We start from the raw sequence: 22,972 nt of genomic DNA, 5'->3' as shown, positions 1-22,972 counted from the left end.
AATTGTGACATTATTAGCTTATAGGACTTCAACACACCAACTTAATATGCAAGAATAAAACGCAAAAAACAAACCAACAAGAAAGCAAACTTTCGTGGAGACGCCTTCCAATAAAGGAACACTTTTTTTTTTTTATTTGAAAAAATTATTATTAAGAATTTAGGTGTTCAGATTTTTTAACCCAACTTAGTGGTTAAGACAGAGACTAAAATAGTCTTGGGAACAATGGGACTTACTATTTATTGACCGGTGCTGTGTGCCAACCCTGTATTTAAAAAGCTTAAAAGAAAGGAAGAAAAAAAAAAAAAAAACCAGTGGGCCTGGATCAGAAACTCTCAAGCAAGCCCAGATTTGAACATAAGCCTGGACAGAGCCATTACTGCTGTCCTTTCCATGACCTTACACTTTTTTTTTTCTCTTCTGCTAGAGCTGTTTTCACAAGGGAATTAGAAGCGCATGCAAGTTATAAATTTGCATGCGAACAAGGACACGTTCCCATTATGACTTTCTCTTACGTGCAGACACATACCATTAATTCAGCGAGGGACCATATTGTAGTTTGAATCCAGTTACACCGAAAGCTAGCGGTGGATATTGGTTTTAAAAGCAAAGCAATAAATCCACGCATGCAGAAGAAATGAGTGTCCAAAGGTATCATAAATATAAGGAGAGGAGGGCCAGAGAGGAGAGGAATCCTAGGTGCTTGGCTGGAAGGAGGAAGGGAAGCCTTGGGTGGGGGCGGGGCAGGCTAGGCGCTCCCACAAGCGGCCTTCACATTTCTGTGGCTACCCACCCCGTCTTTAGCAAGTTATCTGGGCGCGGGCGCTGTCTTGGACAGACACAAATAACCCAGTTCAGCACAGATGAGTAAGTACCCTGCAGGGTGACCCCTGAGCGTGACTTGAGTCCCCAGAGGCAAACACACACACGGGGCAGTCAAGCTTTGAAGGCAGTGAGAGCAGGCAGGATCTAAGCGCAGCCCCGGCGGGAGGGAGCCTGGTGAGGAGGACCCTCCACCTCCATCCCCCTGCCATTCTTTCCACAGTGGACTGGAACCCACAGCAAGAAGAGGAATAACAAGTCAGACAACGCAAAGACCAGTAAGACAGAATTTGCTTTGTACACGATAGTTTATTGTCCTGTAAACCTTCATTTTTTTTTATACACTTTACTTCAAGTATCTTTATGAGCAATACAGGGAAATAGTAAGGCGTTATCTAAGGGCACAAGACGGCACTCTTTGGGGAAGAAGAAAAGCCTTGTTTCACACACTAAATAGCGTTAGGAGTGGCACTGGGGGGCCGTAGGGGAGAATGTCTTGGGGTGGGGAGAGGGTGCGCTTGTTCCCAGGTAATCTGCACCCAGCAGTCAGCTGGAAACGACACTGTGGGAAAAGCTAGTCCCGGTTCTTATTAAGTCAGCTCCCTCCTCGGATCATCTCTCCTTCGGGTCTAACTGTCGTTCAGTTGAATACTCAGGGGTGGCAGCATTCCTGGGGTCTCTCCAGTGCCCTACCCACTATGTCTGGTGAATATGTACCCACTGCCACTAGAGGTCACACTTGCCGGTTTCTATCAACCCACAAACACATACCACAATGGCGGACCGCGTTTATCTCTGCTGAAACAGCAACATAAATGTGGGTCATTATAAAGGGTTGCTGGGGAAATTAGAAGAGGATAGAACTTCTCCCTCCCACTTTTTCCTCTTCCCTAACATAAATGGAGATAAAGGTGGGTAAAGCAGGTCTACATTGACCTGGGCTCAGCAGAAGTCTTCCAGTTGCCCTAGCAACTGGCTGGCCAGGTTGGCTGGAGCTCCCGCAGTGCCCAGGGGAGGGGAGGAGGGAAAGGTGTGGTGAAAACCGGATGGGCAGGATGAGCACTGAGGCAAGCGGCCATCAGCGCCTGATGCTCTGCTCTCTATCATAAAGCTTGATTGTGGTTGCATGTGCGTGACTTTTGGTTTTCTGATCCTTCGGAACATCTGCTTCACAAAGGAGAAAACCCAGACCCACCGGGAATCACACGCAGGTTTCACGGAACAGAGCGGAGGGGCCAGCATACCACAAGCAAAGATCACATTCTAAAGGACAATGGTGTTTAGTCACAGAGCTAGCGACAAGGACGCATACATTCACAATGCACAGACAGATTTTTCCTGTAAGTACTCAGAAGGCGTTTTAAAGCTTGAAAGAAGCATTTGCAACTTCCTTAGGCAAACAAAGCGCTGAGAGTTACCACGGTAACCAAGATGGAGGCCACAACCAGTAAGATCATACCCATGTGACATAATTTTGATTGCTTGTTGCGCTTCTTCTTCTTCTTCAACAGAGTGTCAAAGCCTGGAGTGTACATATCCCCCAGCCAAAAGCGCAGGTCGTTGGGGTTTTCCTAAAAGAAAACAACACAGAGAAAATACCACTAATAGGTCATGAGAGTTAGCATTACAGATGGATACTTGGGAACAAGATGCTGCCAGAGGACCTGAGAGTCTGTATTCACATGTTTGGGGTTAAACAGTAGGCTTGACATCTCTAAATGTCTCAGACACATTGCCACAGCCTGGCTGACCACAGATACCTGCAGGAAATGTGTCTGTCTGTATCAGATTTTGTTAGGTGGCCTGCACAATTCCTGTATCAAGTTCCTGCACTTCCAAGTCAGAAACATCATAGTCATCTTTTAGCCAATTGTATGTTTCTAACCTCTTATAAATAATGGCGATAAGCCAGTTAGGTGAGTTGAAATATAATTACAATGCCTAGCTTTAGATGAACCTTGGAAGTTTTATCTCACCGTTGTGGCAGGGATACGAATTTGGTAAATTTCAGGAAACCCCAACTGACTTCCAGGAAGGAAGAATAGAGCTAGTCTTAAGAGTTACTTCCATGGCAGAGCTACATCTTCCACATAGAAACTCGGGGGACACGATGCTTCTTTGCTCCTGTTAGCTCCTAACCATACGGTGTCTGTCTCGTTGGCTCCATCTTCTGAGTGCCAGAGAACTCTTTTTAAGAAGTCTACTCTCAAGTACCCAATAAGTCACCTATACACTCTACTTTTCCGTATACTTTTTGGAAACAAAACAAAACACTTTCCTCTAATCTCCAATAAGTTTAGTGCAATCAGTCCTGTCTCTCATACATTAAGTGGACAAAGATAGCTGAGTTACCAGTTTCACACAGCAACTGCACGCCTCTGCCTTTCTTGCCTGGATATCTTGAAGCATTTGAAAGAGGCCATCACCCTCAATGGTTTTAGTGGACATATGTCAGCTAGTAGTGTCACAAAACCAATTCCCGGTAGCTGGCAGCCTGCAGGGTCTCTGAACTAGCTTCAGACTCAGGGCTGTAGTGCTAGGAGGGACATGGACAAGCCTATAAGGAGCTGGCATGGATTGGGCTGTGGTACTTGGGTTAAAACCACCTACTTAGAAGTGCTTCAGAACTGCAGTTGGGTTTGGAAGGCCTGTGTGGAAGAACGCTGACTTAAAACCCCTTGTCTGCATGCCCCTTGTTTTGCATCTCGTTTGTGCCCCAACCAGAGTCCCGCATTTTGCACACTTAGTGCTTCATTTTTTTTTTTTTTCACCAATGGCTTCCCTCAGGGAGACAATCCTCCCTTAAAGTCCCGCCTCAGCTCGCATTGGTAATTAAGTGTATTATTTCTTTTATCTTTTGTGACTTATAACTCAGCCATTTAGAAAAAAAATAGTACTGTATGAAGGCACCAGAATGTTTATAGTTAATATTGGTATCAAAATGACAGAAATGATGGGGCTGGAAAGGGGATTCAGCAGTTAAAGGGGAAGGCTGCTCATCTCGTGGACCTGGGTTAGATTTCTAGCACCCACGTGGCTGTTCACACTTATGACCATCTGTAACTCCAATCTCAAGGAGACCTGACACACATGTGCGGCCTCCGAGAGCACTGCATGTACATGGTGCATACACATGCATGGCAAAGCAGGCAAAACACTCAGACAGGTAAAATAAAAACTGAAGGTTAAAAAAAAAAAAAAAAAAAACTTACAAATTTAAATCAGGAGCCTGTCTGCTATTTGTTAGATAAGGACGGAAGTACAGACAGAAGAAGCGGAAGTCATAGAATATAAGAAGTTCTGATGAGAGCAGGGTGCGTGGCTTCCTGGAAGTTTCTTCTGGAAGTTAACACTGAGGAGGAGCATCATGGGACCAGTACACAGGCAACTCTGAGAGCACAACTGCTTTGAGAAGTGTGTGTGTGTGTGTGTGTGTGTGTGTGTGTGTGTGCGCGCGCGCGCGCACAGAGGGACAGCTAGGTGGAGGACTGGCAGTTTCAGTAGCAGCGCATCCAATAGATTTGTATTTGACCTTTGTAAATGTAACTTAAAACATTTCTACTAATTGCCAACGATCTTCAGCTTCCTTGGTCTGCTATCCAAACTTAAAAAAAATAAAAAATAAATAAAATTTCTGAGAAACAAATTTAATTGTTTTTTTTTTTTAATTGGCAGATGAAAATGACGGTCTTTGAATCAGGTAAACTGTTTATATTAGCTCAGTTAGATGGAGCTGTGTGCAGGCAGGGGTGCAACATCCATCCCCACTGCCCCTTGTCATATGTGCACACAGCAAAGGCAAGAGAACAAGCCCTTAGCTTGTTGCCCAGCAATAAGTGACTGTGTGTGAAATAAATCAATGCATTCTCCCCAATAACAGACTTAATGATATGAAGTCTTTGGTAAGAAGCATGAGATTAAACCAAAACAAATAAGAGGAAAAGAAATGCATTGTTGTTGCCATGGAATGTGTGTTCTGGAAACTTCCCAGAAAGAAGGTAAAGGGGAGGGGGAAACCTTCCAGCTAGGAGATTAACACCTGTCAGTGATTCCAGACCATTATGTATTTCAAGGCATGCACAGTCGAGGTCTTAAAACCTGTGTGCAGCACATAAAAGTCTACAGTACTGCCCCCTTTAAAACAAATGTGGTTCGCTGCAGGTGGTTAAGGTATGGCCTCACACCAGACACACATTTTTAAATGAAAGGTACTTAGAAATGTCAGGCTTTTCTGGCCTAAGGCAGGTGGAGGCAAGCCAAGGCTGGTCAGGAATCCAGTCCTTTCAGACAACAGAGGGTCCACTCTGGTTTTCAGGTATTTGGGTCTTCTGTGTGTAGATGACATCAGAAGGAGAAGGGGAAGAAAATCTTAAGCTGAGTGAGTGAGTGAGTTCGGGCATATCTTTCCTTGTTGAAATGTTTTGTTTTGAGACATAAGAAAAATGATCAAAATGTAAACCTTCAATCTTAAATCATCTCATGGTTTTAGAATGTTAATAAAGTGATCATTGTTAAGGACTTCCTCGCAGAGTGCCTAAGTCTGATCACTTCCTAAGTTGTTTTAGAAAAATGTAGAGTAAGAAATTCATTACACCAGATTACAAACCAGGGAAACCATATATGACCTTACAAATTAATCTGAAAAACAACTTCCACCTTCCCAGGAGACCTTTTTTTCATTGTTACCTCACTTTTCTTCTCTCTGCAGCACACAGATGCCATTGGCTGTGAAAAATACACAACAAATAACCCCAAATACTGGCTGGAAAAGAGAACTAATTGCAAGGACCCATAGGACCCGTAGTCTGGAGATTCTGTGTTTAGTGAGGAACTCCTCTCACGTCTACACCTTCTCAGGCTCACCCAGTTGATCTGGCTGAAGAGTCGAAGGGAATTCTGAGTATACATACCTTCAGCTGTCCAGAGAGATTTGTGTGCGCAGAATGCTTGTCATATTCCTCAGCGGTCCAGGACGGACTCTTCTTCCTTTCTTCCATCGCTTCTTCCAAGCTTACATCACCATATAGCGGGTTATTCTTCATGACTGGAGACATGGACGGTGGAGGATTGTCAGGAAGGACTGGGTTCTCCCCGCCAAATCCCTTAGCTTGCAGAGAAGCGATGTTCTTTTCTCCCTTTAGGAGAAAAAAAAAAAATGAGATGGGCTTGTGGTGGCAGATAGCAAAAGCCAAATAGCAGAGATCTGTATCTGAAGATTTGTGGATTCTGTCTCAAATTCAACAGATTCAAAATGACTCTAGGATCTACTTTGATCTAGAATCCTACCATTAACTGAGTTCTCTCTGTATATTTTATCATGTTCAGTTTAATATCCATTTCGATGACATTCTCCAGCTACAAAGAAAGAACAGTGTTCTCTGTGGTGATATTTTGTTTGTGCTCTAACAAATAAAGCTTGCCTGGAGATCACAGTGTGGAGCTAGCCACTAGTTAACCATAGAAGCCAGGCAGTGGTGGCACACACCTTTAATCCCAGCACTTGGAAAGTGATATGCTGGGCTGAGAGAGGAATATAAGGTGGGAAGAGACAGGAGATCACCCCCTTTCAGGCTGAGGAGTTGGCGAGGTGAGAAGTGGCTGTGGCTTGTTCCCTTGTCTCTCTGATCTCCAGGTAAGCTTTATTTGTTAGAGCACATATAAAATATCACCACAGTTCTCCAGTTCATCTGGTAGAATTCTGAATAAATCCAGTTTTCCATTTTATGCTTTTTAGTGTACTCCAAGATCCATAAAAATAGTATTTAATATTGTTGTATGAATCCACCAAATTTAAGATTAAAAATATTTTCTGGGACTACAAGATGACTCAGCAGGTAAAGGTGATTGCTGCTAACCTGCCAGCCTAGATTTGATCCCCACACCCTCACAGCACAAGAAGAGAATGGAATCCTAAAACTGGTACTGCCTTTTTCCTGATCTCCACACTCATATGTCCTGGCAGGCACATGCAAGTGTATAAACATACATGCATACAATCACACGCACACACGAATAAATAAATAAAGTAACAAAAAAAACCCTTTAAATCATTTTTAAATGTCTTGGCTTTTTATAAACACATCCTTAGCTCCTATTTCAGAGAGTTTTGAGGAGGGATACTGCTTAGTTTCTTCTCCCAAACTGAAACACTCCATCCTAGACAAAAAGGGAAGGGAGGTTCATTAAACCTAGGAAGCTACTAATGCGTTTTACCAGGCTCAGGAAGCCCAAGACCCTTAAATTCTCAGGAAGGTCCAAGGTCACTGGATTCACAAGCCATCTTCCCACGGACATAAAAGCAACAAACAGTTGCTAGGGAAAAGGAGACTTGGCGATGCAGCTGCTGACCACTGGCACAGGCGGGGCACAGGGAGGCAAGTTTTGAGAGTTCACATCCGTGCTGCATTGGATGCTTTGGAGCTACAGTTGCCTTTGAGTTGCCCATGCTCCTCTAAGTTACTGTAAGAAATGTATTGTTCCACTAAGCTAGACTTGGGTGGGATCATTTCTCCGGTCTGTTATCAGCACCCAATCTGAGGTGGAAAGATTTGGTCACATGGTCCGTGGCTCCAGGAAAAGTCATAGAGCAACTGAGTCAGTTTAATACCACTCACCTCTGTGTGTCTATTGACCAGCTAGAGTAATTAATTCTTGACTTTTTGAAATAAAAAAAAAGATATTGAAACATAGAAAAAATACACATGAGAAATGTATGTGCTTTTTCTACCAACCCTTGTGTGTGTGTGTATGTGTGTGTGTGTGTGTGTGTGTGTGTGTGTGTGTGTGTGTGTAATACTGGTGACTGACCCTAAGAACTTTGGAGATATAACAATAGGAATCATGTCCTTTTGAGTCATGTGTATGACAACCTCTGGCCATACATCAATGGCCTCAGTTTCCCTTAGGACACAGATTAAACATGTACTTATATAAATTAAAATTGTGGACTGGCATCACATGTCCTTCTGAAATAACTTATAAGTAAAGGGAAAAATAATCTAGATAAAACCATTTGTGTTCTCCTGGGCATTGGGTTTCTATGACTTAAAAAAAAAGATTTATTTATTTTATTTTTAGTTTATGTGTATTTGTGTGTGTGTGTGTGTGTGTGTGTGTGTGTGTGTGTGTGTGCATGTATATATGTATGTGCATCGCATGTGGGCCTGATGTATTCCAAGGCAAGAGAAGATATCAGATCTCCTGGAACTTGAGTTACAGACATGGGATGCTGGGTCCACAGGAAGAGCAGCAATCTCTCCAGCCCTTCCATTATGTTCTTATTAAATGCATCTTTCATACTTTATAGCTCAATTTGGAGACCCTTTAAAAAAAAACTTTAATTTGGTTTGTGTCTGCTAAAAAGTCAATTTATAGTTTATAATGTTAAGTCATATAATAAATCTTCTTAGTATTTAGCTCAAAGATGAGGAGATTCATAAGTGTTGTTCTAAATTAAATAAAAACAACCTGACAAGAAATTAAGGTTATTGGAGCTTCACACAATTAGAATTCTATTGTTTTCTTCAAGCCTGGACAGCTTTGATCATTTCTGAAGCGTGCTAACTCTTCTGACATGCATGAGCTGTCTCTGTTAGGTTCTTTTCCTGCTCCACTGCTCATCTCACATAAATAAGAAGGGTTGATAAATGAGGGAAATAAAATGCGTGGCTCAAGAAAAGTATATATACACTATAAAATACATATAGGTTTAGAAGAATTAATATGTGAAAGTATCAAAACTGTCAGAGGTATATTCTAAAGCAGTTTTTAAGCCTTTTGTCTAGGCCATATTCTTGAAAAATGTTAAATATTTTCCTGAAATGTGTTTTTTTTTTTTTGTCTCTGATCTGCACAGTATTCTTATGTCTGAAGGCTACACCAAAGAAAACTTAAATTTAAGCTTCATTACTAATCTGAAGAAATCAGTTATTTTTCATACTTTACATCTTAATTAAATTATTCAAAAAGAATTTGAAAGGATTACTAGGGATGTGGCTTGGGCACTGAGCACATGGGAGATCTTGGGTCCCATCCCTGAGACAGCCAAACAAATGATAAGTATTATCTAATGGCAGGATAAAAATAAATATTAATCCTGGGGCTGCAGATATAGTTCAAAGGCAGAATGCTTACCTAGCAAGAGTGAATCTCCAAGTTCAAATAGTGGTTTAAAAAGAAAATTGTGGTTCATTTGTATTTTACTATTTTTTTTCCCAAATCAATTTAAGAAAATAAAGGAACATATACAAAGTCCAATATTGCATGCTACATCTTAGGTGAAATACTAAGAAGAAAATTCAGTAGCATTTCTGTGATTTCAATCAACTGAACTGTAAAATAAATTCCATTTAAACTATTTATTTAAAGTAACACTTCAAAGTTTAACTAGACTTTCAATATTAAGCCAGACTTTGTCCGTTTATTTTAATCCTAATACTTTAATGTGCAAGTAAAATACCACTTAATAAAAAGAGCTAGAAGACATATTCAGGCAAACACATTCTAAATGTTAGCAGCTCACAGGCCATTAAAATGAGAACCTCTAAAAATATACATCAAGAGGGAGTAAAATTGGTGATAGGCAGAGAGATTGAAACAAAGGAATGTTGAAAATAAACAGAAATCGATGAGATTGGAAACAATATAACAATTTGAGTTTAAAGTAAACTAAAGAATTGGTAAGCAAAAAGTTGAACACAGGTGTTATTAATTAAGGAATGAAGAACTAATTGCAGGGAAAGGATAGAGATGTTGAAATTAGGGAAACTGATGTATCTCCAAATTACCAGAGCAGTAAGAAATGTTAAAGGCAAGTTGGCCAATCCCTAAGAGGACGCAGGTATAAAATGTAGGCTATCTTAAGAGCACACAAAGGAAAAGTCCTAAGAAAGCATATTAAACAGAAGCATGTTTCATTTTATATTTCAGCTGAGCGAGACTGGAAGATCAGATTCCAAAATGTGATTCAATATTTAGTGCCTCGACTTTAAGAACTCGGGAAGGATGCAAGTTTAAGGAGGTGGATACACAGAGACCCAGGCATGGAGCCTGGCTGCACACAACCAGTTTCGTTCCCTTGGTTGAGCACAAGCTACGCAGTGTCCAGCTTCTTTCATCTGTCCTGAAATTAGTTTGGGGTCAGGCTTTTTGATACCAAGAAAGCACAGCAGAAGTGACTTGAGGTCGTATCCAAGCTGTTTCCAAACTCTTCCTCACGATTTCTGTCACTATTCGTTTGTTTGTTTGTTTGGGGTTTGTTTTTATTTTTTTGTTTGTTTTGTTTGTTTTGTTTTGTTTTTTGACCTATAGACAGGGATCTGAGATGGTAGGACCATGAAACAAGCAACTCAAAACCATGACCACTGTTTGGAAAAGAGAAGCGTCCCCTGTCCATCTGCTGTTCCTAAGAGTTCTCGTGATCTACAGAGACTGTCACTTTGCCACTTGTCAGAGCGGCGGGCGGTGACCTCCCTCTCCAGTGCTGAAGAGCTGCTGGAAATGGACAGTTGTGTCCCACTGTGCAGCATGCCAGAACTGGGAAGGAACACTGGGAACTTTATTCTTACTTGTTTTGTATGAGAGTAGTGTATGTACATGTTTCTCCGTGTACATGTGCTTGTGTGTACACACATAAGTGCACATATGTGCATGAGTGGACACCAGAGGCTGACACTGGGTGTCTTCCCTAACCACTCTGCTCCTTATTTTTTGAGACGAGGTCTTTCAGTGAGCTTGGAACTCACCGATTCAACTGGACTGGCTGCTTATGAGCCCCAGGGATCCATCTGTCCCAACACCACCTCACCCCAGCACTGGAATTATGGAAACCTGCCCCTCAGCCCAGCTTTTCATGTGAATGCTGGAGAGCCAAATACACAGCATCAAGCTTGCATGGCGAACATTTCACCATCGAGCCATATCCCCACCCCCTGATGTTGGAAGCTTGAAGATAGTTACTCAACACTGGAAATCATTTGGTATACATGCTACTATGGTAATTTGAGAGATAATTGTTACTAACTAGCAGACACTTTTTGCAAATGTAAAATTATACATAGTCACATCTACCTTCTCAGAACATTTGTATATGAGTAGAGTCAAGGAATTCAACAGGATGGTTAAACAAAAGTGTGCAAGGAGGGTCTAAAGGTGTGGTGTTTCCTAGGGTAATAACTGCAGGCCCCAAACACTGGGATGTAAAATTACTTACAAACAAACAAACAAAAAAAAAAAAATACGAAGTGAAGGAAAATATCTCCACTGTATGAAGTAACTGAAGACAAAGATTATGTTGAAGGCCTGGTTTTATAAGCCTCGGTTGGTGGCCATTAAGCCAGAAGTTGGAGAAATGGAAACAGGAAAGTGAGTTCCAAAGGCCAGCTGGAGACCCGTGCTTTACAGCGCCTTTAAGAGTATTTTATGTCAGGAAGAACTGTTTGAGGCTAAATAAAGAGGGTTATAGTAACAAATCGTTAAATAGATTGTATAGGAAATAAACTGCTGAAGACACTACAAGATGGGAACTAGAGTCTTTAAAATAAAATAATCACTTGGGTATTCTGGGCAAACACTATTTATTGTCTGCGTTTCCAGTCATTTAGACATCAAAACTGAGAATAACTGCAAAAACAACAGACCCCACATTGAGAAAACAAAAATAAGCATAGGTCTCCAAATTCTTATGAATAAGAGTAGAAATAAGTTTGGAGACCCTCCCAAGCCTGGAGCATGAGGCTGTGCAGAGGGCAAGTCGGGGGCTCTTCACAGAGAGCGGAAACGATCCTGCCTCACCTCCAGGGAAGGGGTCTGCACAAGCACTCCTGGAGAGATTTCAGAAGGATTTTGGAATAGTGACTTCTTCACTGCTCAGAAAGGAAGCAATTAGTGTAGGGCAATAATCCGGTTTCTTTAAAGGGGAATTTGTAGGATTACGATGGCTTGCAGGAGCTACTGCTAAGTGGGGTGATTAGGTAGAACCTTCAATCTGATAGACAGTCTCGGTTGTTAATTCTGTGGGGAGGGCAAGGGTTTAGGAATCTGTACACACATACACACACACACACACACACACACACACACACACACACTAGATTATTTATAGCGTATGTCAAGCATCGTATCTTAAACATGGCATCTATCTATTTTAAAGGATAAGAACGAAGTAGTGCCTGGCGAGACACACAACAAATCCATTTCCTCTTCCAAGACACGCACCAGTTGGGTTGAAATTCAAGCTTGACTACTAACCTCCCCAACAGGATTTGTGTCTTCCTCTCTGTCTTCTCGGTCTGCAGACATAATGCAGATCCTGATACTGTAGAAAGAACCTCCAGAAAAAGAATTTGAATTCTGCTTTTAGATAAGCTCCTCAGAATGTATGCAGCATCAACATCTCAAGAGTACAGATGCCTTACATACCCTACTGGGTTATTAGATTTGGGGATGTTTGTTTTTACAAAACAACATCACGAACTACTACAGAAAATATAATATCATACAATAATATCACAATATAATATATCAAAATAGACTCAAGGCAAGAAGCTTTGGTAGCTACAAAGGTTTTGAATAAAAGTAACATCATCATCATCGGCAAAGGATAACTATAAAATTTTATGTGTTATAAAATTACTGTAAAAGTAAAATGTAATCATTAAAGTTATGTATATCCATACAAAAGATTCCCAAAGACAAAGGCAGTTTGTACAACACAATTAACAAATGCAATCAATTGACACTGGAAATACTCCATTTTCTGAGTATTTCCAAAACATTGATCATATGATGGACTCTAGAGGAAAGTACACAAAAGACTTAGTTATTAATCTAGAAACCATCCAAAACATATCCCAAATCCAAATCCTGTAATCATTTAGACTATGTTTTAAATAAAAACAATGGAAATGTTGTAAGTGATGACACAGTGAAAGTAAAACATGGCGTTACAGAATGGTAGGCTGAAGCGCTAATGCATGCACACACATACATACATACATCCACACAAACACACATACACACAAATACATATAGACACATACACACACATGCACACACACAGTTTATACACTTACACAGAATACGTGCACAAACACATACGCATTTATATACATGCACAGATGTACACACATAAACTCATATACACATGTACATACACCCACACACATACAAACACACACATGCACACAAATGCACATGCATACACACCTACATAGAATAAACACATACATACAAACATATTTACATGTGCAAGCACATGAATGGACAACACATGGAGTGTTGATATTTAAGAAAAACAGTGGTGTGGGACGGAAAAGCAGTGAAGAATGCAGGTTAGGACATGAAACCAGCGAATGAGCATGTCTGGAAATGAGATGCCCACTTCTCACCACTGGCTTTTCACTCCAGCTCACAGATTTCCTCTGAGAAGCCTCGGGGTTCTGAAACCAATGTGAAAGGAGTCAGGAATAGACAGAGCTCACTTGAATAGACTCAGCAGTCCAGCTGCTCACCAGAAAAACCAACACCCAATAGAACGCCTTTAAATATTTTATCACTTAATTAAAAAAGGTTTTAGTGTGTGTGTGTTGTGTATGGGGGGGGTTGTGTGTGTGTGTGTGTGTGTGTGTGTGATGTGTGTTGTGTTTGTGTGTAGTGTGTGTGTGGGGTTGTATGTGGGTGTGTGTGTGCGGGGTGTGTGTGTTGTGTTTGTATGTGGTGTGTGTGTGGTGTTTGTGTGTGATGTATGTTTGTGTGTGTGTGTACGCTTGCTTGCTTGCTTGCTTGCTTGCTTGCCTGCCTGCCTGCTTGATTGCTTGCTTGCTTGCTTGCTTGCTAGTGCATTGGTAGAATGTGTGCCTAGCATGCAGGAACCTGGGATTTGATATCCAAAGCTTCAATAACCAGGTATGGTGGCACATACCTGCAATTCCAACCCTCAGGGCATGAGGAAGGAGGACGCATCCCAGGTTTAAGGACACCTACCTACCTTTGGCCACAGACTGAGCTTGAGGCCAGCCCATGCTACATGAAATCCTGCCTTAAAACCAAACCAAACACTAGGGAAGTAACAATATTATCCATTATTTTTCCAAACTCGATACTATTTTTTTCCTTTTTAAAATAAAAACAAAACAAAAACAACAACAACAAAACAAAATGGAGATAAAATTGCAGGTAGCCCAGGCTGGCCTCCAACTCCTTATACAACTGAACCCTGAGTTCCTGATGCTCTTGGTTCTGCCTACTGAGTGCTGGGATTATAGGTGTATACTGCACATCTTTTATGCAGAGCTTGGGATAAAAGCCAGGCCTTCCCACATGTCAGGCAGGCACTCTATCAACTGAATTACAGCCCAGTACTTCTGTTTCTACTTCTTAAACTGTTACAGGAAACTGGACTCCACTGTCCTCTCCTTATACATTATTTGTTTTCACTTCTTAAGAAACCAAAGTGAGTCTCACATTAATTTTTCAAGAGATCATACTGAATCCCAAAATCTCTTCCTGTGGATCAAACCTAAATTTTTAATTAAAAATTTTTTTTGAGAATTTCATACACAAGAATTGTGTTTGCACAATTTCTGTTTGCTTAATTCACTGCCCATCCAGGAATTTAATTAAGAAATATTTGATAACTCCCTCTTGAGACATGCTTAACACCTCATTCAATACTCTTGGTATATGGATGAATTATTTTAAGCATCATTCTGAACATTTCAAAACTTCATATTACCATTTGTTCATATTTATGTACTTTTTACTCAACAAGTATGTCGGTCTTGGTTTTTAGATCTACCTGAGGCACGTGCTGATGACCGTGAGGACCAGATGCAGTTGCTCATACTTTGAAGCACACCTTCCTTGGTTTCCTGATTTCACACTTGCCTACCATTCCTTCCCAGGATTCATTACTTCAGTAGTAAAGTGGCCTTCCCTAAGCTACTTGTCATTGTCTTTTAGGGTAAAAAAAGACCATTTATTGGCGGTTTATCAAAGGTACATATGCAGAAGTACACCTCCTTGTTCCTGGAATAATTATTTAGGCCCAAAAGGGCCTGGATAAAATGTTGCCTGTCAGAAATTTGCATTTCCTCAGGTTTTGAGTTTTAATTGTGAAATTCCAAATGGAGGCAGTTGACCAACCACAGCACCGAACAAAACATGCTAGAAATATTGCTGTGTCACAGTCCAGAACAGTCTATTGGCTACGTGTTCTTACAAGGTACTTCACAGAGTGGAGGTGGAGGAGGGGCAAGATTTTCTGAAATAATTTTAATCCTTTTGTTCTCTGGCAAAAAAAAATGAGATAAAGAAGGGGCTTTACTTCATTTAACCAAGCAAAACACAAAACAATGGTAAGTGGGTGTGCATAGAAAGCCGCAAGGCTTTGAGGAGTTCAAAGACTGTACTACGCAAAATTAAAAACAACAACATTCAGTTGTGATAACAGGCTGACTTATAATGGAAATAGATTGAACCCCTTATAGAGTAGAGGCAATTTACATAATCATTTGAGTGTATCTGACTCTGAATGAACTCATGACGCACATTCCAAGAGGCCACAACCACACCACGAAATAGGCCCTGTACACCAGGACTCACGAGTAGCCACTTGTTCTTAAAAGCAAACACATTTCTGTTCACGGAATTTGAACACTCCAAAGGATTTAAGGAGTTACAGGGGCTTGTAGCACAGTCACATCGTTTCTGAAATGAAATGCCCTTTCCTCTTGCTACCTAGAGTAACCCTCAACGCCATTGGCCTCCACATCTTAAAACAAGATTATCCCTGTTTGATTAGCCTCAGCAGGGGCCTCCTTTGTGTGGCTTTCCGCAGATGGAACCCATCAGCTGCATTCTTTTGTGAAAGAACAAGAGCGGTGAGATCTGCATGAGATTGGAAGGTCTTATTCCTATGGCTGGTCCACGCGGACACCTGTGGCAGAGGCGCATCTAAGCTGAGAGCCATTTCCTTTCCAAGATGGAGCCCGGCCAATCTTTCCCCGTCACTCATCGGTACCCTTCACTCTTCTCTATCAAAGGAAGGGGGATCTAAATGCGGCAGAGGCAAGGCTCAGGCTTTCTCAGAGGCAGGTACACCCTTGCACTGTAAGCATTTGATATTTTATGCATGGCTTACAGCAACAAAGTTTAAGTATCCCTCCCCCCCCCCCCCGCGAATCTTATTTGAAAACAGTTGCTTTGAAATGTTCTGAAGGGAAGGAGTAAAGAAGAGCTACGCACATTTGCACATTTGGAACAAAGACAAGCAGAGGCAGAGCTGTCAGGGATTGGAGGGGAGTGAATCGGAGGGAGAATTTGCACTTCTTCGCGCAGAGCTTACGGGAAGGGATGAGGAGGAAGAAGCAGCTGCTAGGTACCCCCCACCCCAAGCCTCCTTCGCAGAAATGAGAAAATGTCATATAATGAGAAAGAAACAAGCTTCCCACCTGTATTTATAGGTCCTTCGATCTTACCTGGGAGTAGACAAGGTTTTGCCAGTGTTGTGTAGCAGGAAAATTCCCACCCGGAAATCTCGCGAGGCTAGCCTGCAGAAGGGTTGAGTTCCTCATTAAAGACTTCACGTCAAGCTGCAGGAATTTGTCAGGATGGTTGTTATTGGGCAAAACAGAAAGATCCATGTCCCCTTTCATCTACGGTGGAAACAAAGCAAGCGAAGCTGCCCCTGCCAGACGCCTCCATTATTAATGAGCCTGAAGATGCTCCTGCTGGCATTTGAAACCAGGTCTCTTGGCTACACACAAAAGCCACCTTCTAAAGGCCACGTCAGTACACAAGAACAAAACAACAAAGCAGCAAAAGGCCCTCCCTCCTACCTCACAACAAACACACACACACACACACACACACACACACACACACACACACACACACACACACCTCACACACATGCATATGATGTTTGAACTGCACTAAAAGGGTACATCAATTAAAATTAATAGAATGAGAAAATTAGATACATGTTGCACTTGATATCTCTCCCCATTCAGAATCTAAAAAGGCTATCCTGGATATTAAAGCTGCCACAATCTCATTATGAAAATCCATCATTGGCAGCTCAGCACCATCACCTGAAGAGACCCACTGTTTGATTTTGTTTTCTGTATCGCTGCTCTAAAGCAGCTGCTCTGGCCCTGGCCCGGCTTACTCAACCTCTCTTGAGATAAGCCCCGATCTCATTCCTCCTTAGGTTTTGAATCCCAGACTCAAGCTCAAGGTCATCTTAACCCCGTTGAGTTTGGCAGCTTGTTCTAAGTGGGAAAATAGCAGGCATGTGTCTTGTGGATTGTTGCAGTAAGGCCCTAACACATTTCTGTGACCACTCAATATGCAGGATCCTTTGACTATCCCTAGCTAGAGGATAGCTATGAAGTTTAGAGATCCCAGGGCACATTTGGAACTAGAGGGTAACCAGGCTGCTGAGTTTGAATGATGGGCTGTGTTGTAAGTGAACCCATCTGTTATTAAGACAGCCAAGGTCAAGATGACTTTATGGCCAGCCTCGTTAGCCAACAACTGATGAATTTAATGTAAGCATGCTCTGTAAGCACAAGACACTCCAAAAGGCTGACCCACTCATATAGAGAGTATGGCATTTCATCTCAAGAAAGCAGCCTTCCCTCTTGCAAGACTGGTTAAGGGTAGATGTATCAAGGGCTTCTCATGGACTTCTATGGTTTGTTATTTCACCATCTCTATAAACCCCTCTGAAATAGCAGGAAGGCTTCTCTTCCAGGGGCAGGGTAGTTACATGTGGAATGCATCAGGAATAGATTTCAGAAGAGTGCCGTATAGCTTACAAGAATAAGGATGTTCTTGAATCAAGCAAGACACTAGAGAGCACTTACCTTTTTTTATAGGAAAAAAAAAGATCATGAGGGTATGTGATTTGACACAAACCTGACCAACTTATAATCATAAAATTAATTAAGAAGCTAACATTTTCTACATGAATGTTTTGTACATGAAGTTTATTGTTATCTTAATGACTGACACAGCTTTTGCATAGTTATAAGATATATTTGCTAGAGACAGCAGTAGGCACTTAATAATGACAGTTAACAGCAAAATAATCAAACCACTAATGTTTCAAGAATCAAGTTTATTATGTGCTTATCATGGGCTTGATATAGCCTGGCTGCTGCCAGAACATATCTAATCAACAAGTATTTCTCAGGCTGCTCTTCCTAAAGTATTCTTTGGGGAAAAATACACATCTTTGAGAAGAGCCTAACTTGTCTTTGGCTCTCTGTATTGGCAAGTGGAGACACAGAATTTATATCCAAATAGATTTGATTAGGCCCTTCCCTAGCCAAAGTATGAGGTAGGTGAAATGAGTATTCAGTTCTTCTTAGGCTTCTTCCAGACTTCTCTGCATTGCCCCATGTACTGGAGGCTTGTATATTGTCTCCTCGGTTGCAAATTTAGTCCCAGGGTCTCCATCTTGCCTCACACTCTATCTTTACCCTAAAACTCACCACTTCTCATTTCTTACCACTATTCTTGAAGGCTATATGCTGTGAACATGAAAACTATCCCCTCCCCACCGACTGATTCTCCTCCTCCTCATAACACCCAGCATCTGCTTGCATCCAAGAGTTCCCTTTGCTTTCCTACCTCTTGCATGCCTCCTTGTCACTTGTGAGTCACAGGTGACATCGAACCTTTCAGAAAATCCTTTCAGTCTCTTTAGCAAATATGACTTTCCCTCCCTCGAAACTTGGTACCTTTGTCTGTTTGCTAATGTGTTTCATAACTTTGTTTTGAAAGTCTTTTGTGATGGTTAATACTGATTGCTAATGTGACCATATTCAGAATCCCATAGGAAACGCTCCCTTGAGGATGCCTATGAAGTACTATCTAGATTCAATTAATAAAGAAAGATCCACTCTTAACTCTGGGTGAGGCATTCCATGTGCTCTTGTCCTGGAGTGAATGCAAAGAAGAAAATTAATTGAGCACCATCATTTATCTCTCTCTGCTTCATGACTATAGAGTCAATCTAAGTAAGTGCCTCAAACTCCTGTCTGGCATGGTATTCTCTTTGTAATGGTCCATACCTCAAACTGTGAATGAAAATAAACCCTTTTCTCCTTGTTGTTGAGTCTGGTGTTTTTCGGCAGCAAGGAAACAGGTAATTAACAGAAAGCAGGTAGCAAAAGCACAGTGGTTGTTGTGATAAACCTGATCTTTGGTATTTGGAATTGGTTTGCAGAGGAAGATGGAAGGGGTTAGAATTTCGGGCTTACCTCTTGTACAGTGTGAGCAGGACAGAATAGGCCATCCTGGTTCGCGCTTAGAACACAAGAATGTTGAAGTAAATGCACACACACAGTGGAGGCCCAGCTCATGAGGGCATAGAGGGGAAGAGGAGTCTAGAAAACACTTGGGCTAGATGCTGTCCAGGCTATATTCTGGCAAAGAATCTGGCTATATGCTTCCCTGGACCTGAGAACTCATGTAAGGATGAATTTTGAAAATAATGGATTAATTTATTTGTCAGAGAAATTTTTACTTTTAATTTATTTCTTAGAATTCCCCATATGAGTAGTGTATTTCTATCATCTCCCCCCACACACTTCCTCTCCTCCTTCCAATTCTCCCAACCCCTCTTAAATTCATGGCCTCTGATCTTTAATTATTATTGTTTCATACACACACAAATTTTTAAATACAGCCTGCCGAGTCCCTTTGCTATTGCTCCTATATCTACGTGTTTAGGGCTGATCTCTTGGGATTGGATAACCTATTAGGGGGCGGGTCATCCCTGGAGAAGATGAATTCTCCCTCTTTCAGCAGCCATTTAATTGTCTGCAGCTTTTCCTTTAGGGATGGGGCCTTGTGATATTTCCCCATCCAGAGTGGCATGGCATCCAGTGGGGCACCGTGCTGGTCTTGTTTAGCGATCATATTGATGGCTTCTTGGGTGCAGCTTCTCTATAATATATAGAAGACTCTGTATTACAGGAGACGTCCTGCCTCTCTGTCTCTTGCAATCTTCCTGGCCCCTCTTTCATCATTATCAATGAACCTTAGGTTTTGGAATTGTTTTGCAGATTATCAGTGATGGTTGGTCACCCCACAGTCAGTTATTCTCTGCATTTTGACCAGTTTTGGATACCTGTAATGGTGTCCATCTGCTACCAATTAAACTTCTTTGATAAGGTGTGTCAGCTACACTTATCTGTGGGCATAAGGTTGGGTACTTAGAATGCAGTTAGAAGTTGTTACTGTTTTAGGAAAGTGGCAATAGTAGGTTCTCGTTCAAGGTCCACAGCGTCTCATCTCATCTCATTGGTAGTAAAATAGGTTTGTTCTAGCAGACATGAAGTCCTCCTTTTGTGTGGTCATACATTCCAATTAGATAGTCTGTTGATTACTCACTAGGATACAAATGTCACTGCTGCATCTTTTAGGATATCTTGTTGTTCTGGTCATTGTGGTTTGTAAGCATTATACCTGGGCAGAACTAGTGGTTGCTTTTCTTCCTTGACAGTTCTCCTACATCCTTCCAGTATGATGAGAGCTAGTCCTTAGGGAAGAGACTTCTAGGTCAGATCCAGCTCAATTCTTCCAATCCTTCGCCCTAAGTGTCTGAGTATGCAGTGTATTTAGCAATGGGGCATTACCTTTGATTTCTGGGAAGCAACCAAGGGCTTTAAAGGCAGGAGTCTATATTGTTTGGGATTCTCTTGTACTTCCCAGACCAATAACTTAAAGGTATGTTTACCAAGCCTGACACTTTTTTTTTCTTTTTTAGAATTGTTTATTTTTATTTTATGTGTCTAAATGTTTTGCCTGTGTGTATGTAAGTGCACCACCTGCATGAGGTGCCTCTTGGGGCAAGAGTACTGTGCCAGATCCCTAGAAATGGGCTAACCAACCATTGTGAGCTACATATGGATGCTGAAGATCAACCTTTAATCATCTGCAAGAGAACCATTTTTATGCTTTGAGAACTCTTTATTTAGACTCATAGCCTATTTTGTAAATTGGGCTATTTGGTTTCTTGACTTTATGGTTCTTGAATATACAAAGAACTTACAAGTAATTTTAATCCATGCTACCATTGTCTCTTTGTGTGTGAGCCCATCATTTGGGTTTAAAGTTTCTGATAAAAGACAGCATACAATATCTGAAAGTCTTATCTGATCTTTCTCTCATGAGGCTGCTTTTGGTGAGCAGTCAATGGAATGTAAGTATATAAGGTATGTAAGTACATAAGGTCAATCCACTATATAACATTTATATATTTATGTAATTCTGAAATATTAATCCTATGTCATCTGTATAAATGGGAAAGATCCCATCCCACTCTGTGGCTTTCTTTTCAGTACAGAAGCTTTTTAGTTTTATGAGGTCCCACTTGTCAATTGTTGGCCTTAAAGCTTGAGCAAGTGGAATCCTACTGGAAACATTATCTTACATCTACATATTTACAGCAGACTGCTTATATTTTTTATCTAGCAGTTTTGGTGTTTCAGGTTTCACACTGAAGTCTTTAATCCAATTGAGTTGATTTTTGTGCAGGGTGATAGATAAGCGTCTAAATCCATTCTTCTACTTGCATGCATCCGGTTTTTCCAGTATTGTCTGTTGATGATGCTATTTGCTAGGGTGTACATATGGCATATTTTGTCAAATATGTGGTGGCTGTAGTTATGTGTATTCATGTTTGAGCATACTATTTTGTTCTGTTGTTCTACATGTTCATTTCTGTTCCAGTATCATGCTTTTTTTTTTTTTTTTTTTTTTTTTTTTTTTTTTTTTTTTTTTTTTTTTAATATTACTTTAGCTCTGCAATACAGCTTCAAGTCTGGAACAGTGATCCCTCCAGCACTGTTCTTTTTTGACCAATGTTACTTTGGCTATGTGGAGACTTAGGGTTCCATATGAATTTGATAATTAATGTAAAGAATCCCATGGGGATTTTGATTGGGATTTCTTTTTTTCCCTTTTTTTAGCTTTTTTAAATTTTATTTTATTTTATAATTTAATTTAATTTTACATATCAGCCACGGATTCCCTTGTCTCCCCCCTGACTTCCCCCCCCAGCCCACCCCCATTCCCATCTCCTCCAGGGCAAAGACTACCCTAAGGATTGAGTTCAGTTTGGTAGATTCAGTCCAGGCAGATCCAGTCCCGTCCTCCCATGCTGAGCCAAGTGTCCTTATATAAGCCCCAGGTTCCAAACAGCCAGCACATGCACTGAGGACAGGTCCTGGTCCCACTGCCTGGATGCCTCCCAAACAGATCAAGCTAAGCAACTGTCTGACTTATCCAGAGGGCCTGATCCAGTTGGGGGCTCCTCAGCTATTGGTTCATAGTTCATGTGTTTCCATTCGTTTGGCTATTTGTCCCTGTGCTTTTTCCAGTCTTGGTCTCAACAATTCTCGCTCATACAAACCCTCCTCTTTCTCGCCAATTGGACTCCTGGAGCTCCACCTGGGGCCTAGCCGTGGATCTCTGCATTCGGTTCCCTCAGTCATTGGATGAGGTTTCTAGCACGACAATTAGGGTGTTTGGCCATCCTATCACCAGAGTAGGTCAGTTCGGGCTGTCTCTCGATCATTGCCAGTAGTCTATCGTGGAGGTATCTTTGTGGATTTCTGTGGACCTCTCTAGCACTTTGCTTCTTCCTATTGTCATGTGGTCTTCATTTATCATGGTCTCTTATTCCTTGTTCTCTCTCTCTGTTCTTGATCCAGCTGGGCTCTCCTGCTCCCCTAAGCTCTCTTTCCCTCGACCCTTGCCCTTCATTACTCCCACTCACGTCCAGGTTGTTCGTGTAGATCTCAACCATTTCTTTGTCATTGGGCGATCCCTGTGTCTTTCTTGGGGTCCTGTTTTCTAGGTAGCCTCCCTGGAGTTGTGAGTAGCAGTCTAGTCATCTTTGTTTTACATCTAGTATCCTCTTATGAGTGAGTACATACCATGTTTGTCTTTCTTGATTGGGATTTCAATGACTGTAAATTTCTATTGGTAAAAAGGTCATTTTCACAGTATTAATCCTCACAATCCATGAAGGTAGGAGGCCTATCTTCTAGTGTCTGCTCCAATCTTTTTCTTCAGAGGTTTAAAGTTTTCATCATAGAGGATTTTTACCCTCTTGGTTGGGTTCATTCCTAGA

At 41.4% G+C, this 22,972-nt stretch overlaps 1 protein-coding gene across 2 annotated transcripts; it reads right to left on the bottom strand.

Moving 5' to 3' along the window:
• Window positions 1-1,111: 1,111 nt before the first annotated feature.
• Minar2 (membrane integral NOTCH2 associated receptor 2) lies at window positions 1,112-16,642 on the bottom strand. Of its 2 annotated transcripts, XM_028893704.2 has the most exons (5): window positions 16,299-16,642; window positions 13,202-13,259; window positions 12,070-12,149; window positions 5,733-5,957; window positions 1,112-2,393 (listed from the first exon to the last, which is right to left on the bottom strand). In XM_028893704.2, the coding sequence occupies exons 1-5, from the start codon at window positions 16,473-16,475 to the stop codon at window positions 2,214-2,216; spliced, it is 720 nt and encodes a 239-aa protein (XP_028749537.1). In that variant the 5' UTR covers window positions 16,476-16,642; the 3' UTR covers window positions 1,112-2,213. The 2 variants fall into 2 exon arrangements, with proteins under 2 accessions (XP_028749537.1, XP_037053052.1); XM_037197157.1 differs by lacking the exons at window positions 12,070-12,149; window positions 13,202-13,259 and having other exon boundaries at window positions 16,299-16,638.
• Window positions 16,643-22,972: the final 6,330 nt, after the last annotated feature.

This window comes from Peromyscus leucopus, chromosome 19 (assembly GCF_004664715.2).
Source record: "Peromyscus leucopus breed LL Stock chromosome 19, UCI_PerLeu_2.1, whole genome shotgun sequence".
NCBI lineage: Eukaryota > Metazoa > Chordata > Mammalia > Rodentia > Cricetidae > Peromyscus > Peromyscus leucopus.
Note: the sequence above shows the minus strand (reverse complement) of the source record. Positions and strands in the feature narration are given on the sequence as shown.

Bases quoted from the DNA above. Each gene is read 5' to 3' on its own strand.
- Minar2 (XM_028893704.2), bottom strand. From the start codon at position 16,475: ATGAAAGGGGACATGGATCTTTCTGTTTTGCCCAATAACAACCATCCT. The intron at 5,958-12,069 runs GTTAGTAGTCAA...TTTCTCCTAAAG, and splicing joins ACACAAATCCTGTTGGGGAG to GGAGAAAAGAACATCGCTTC. The intron at 2,394-5,732 runs GTATGTATACTC...GTTTTCTTTTAG, and splicing joins ATCTCTCTGGACAGCTGAAG to GAAAACCCCAACGACCTGCG.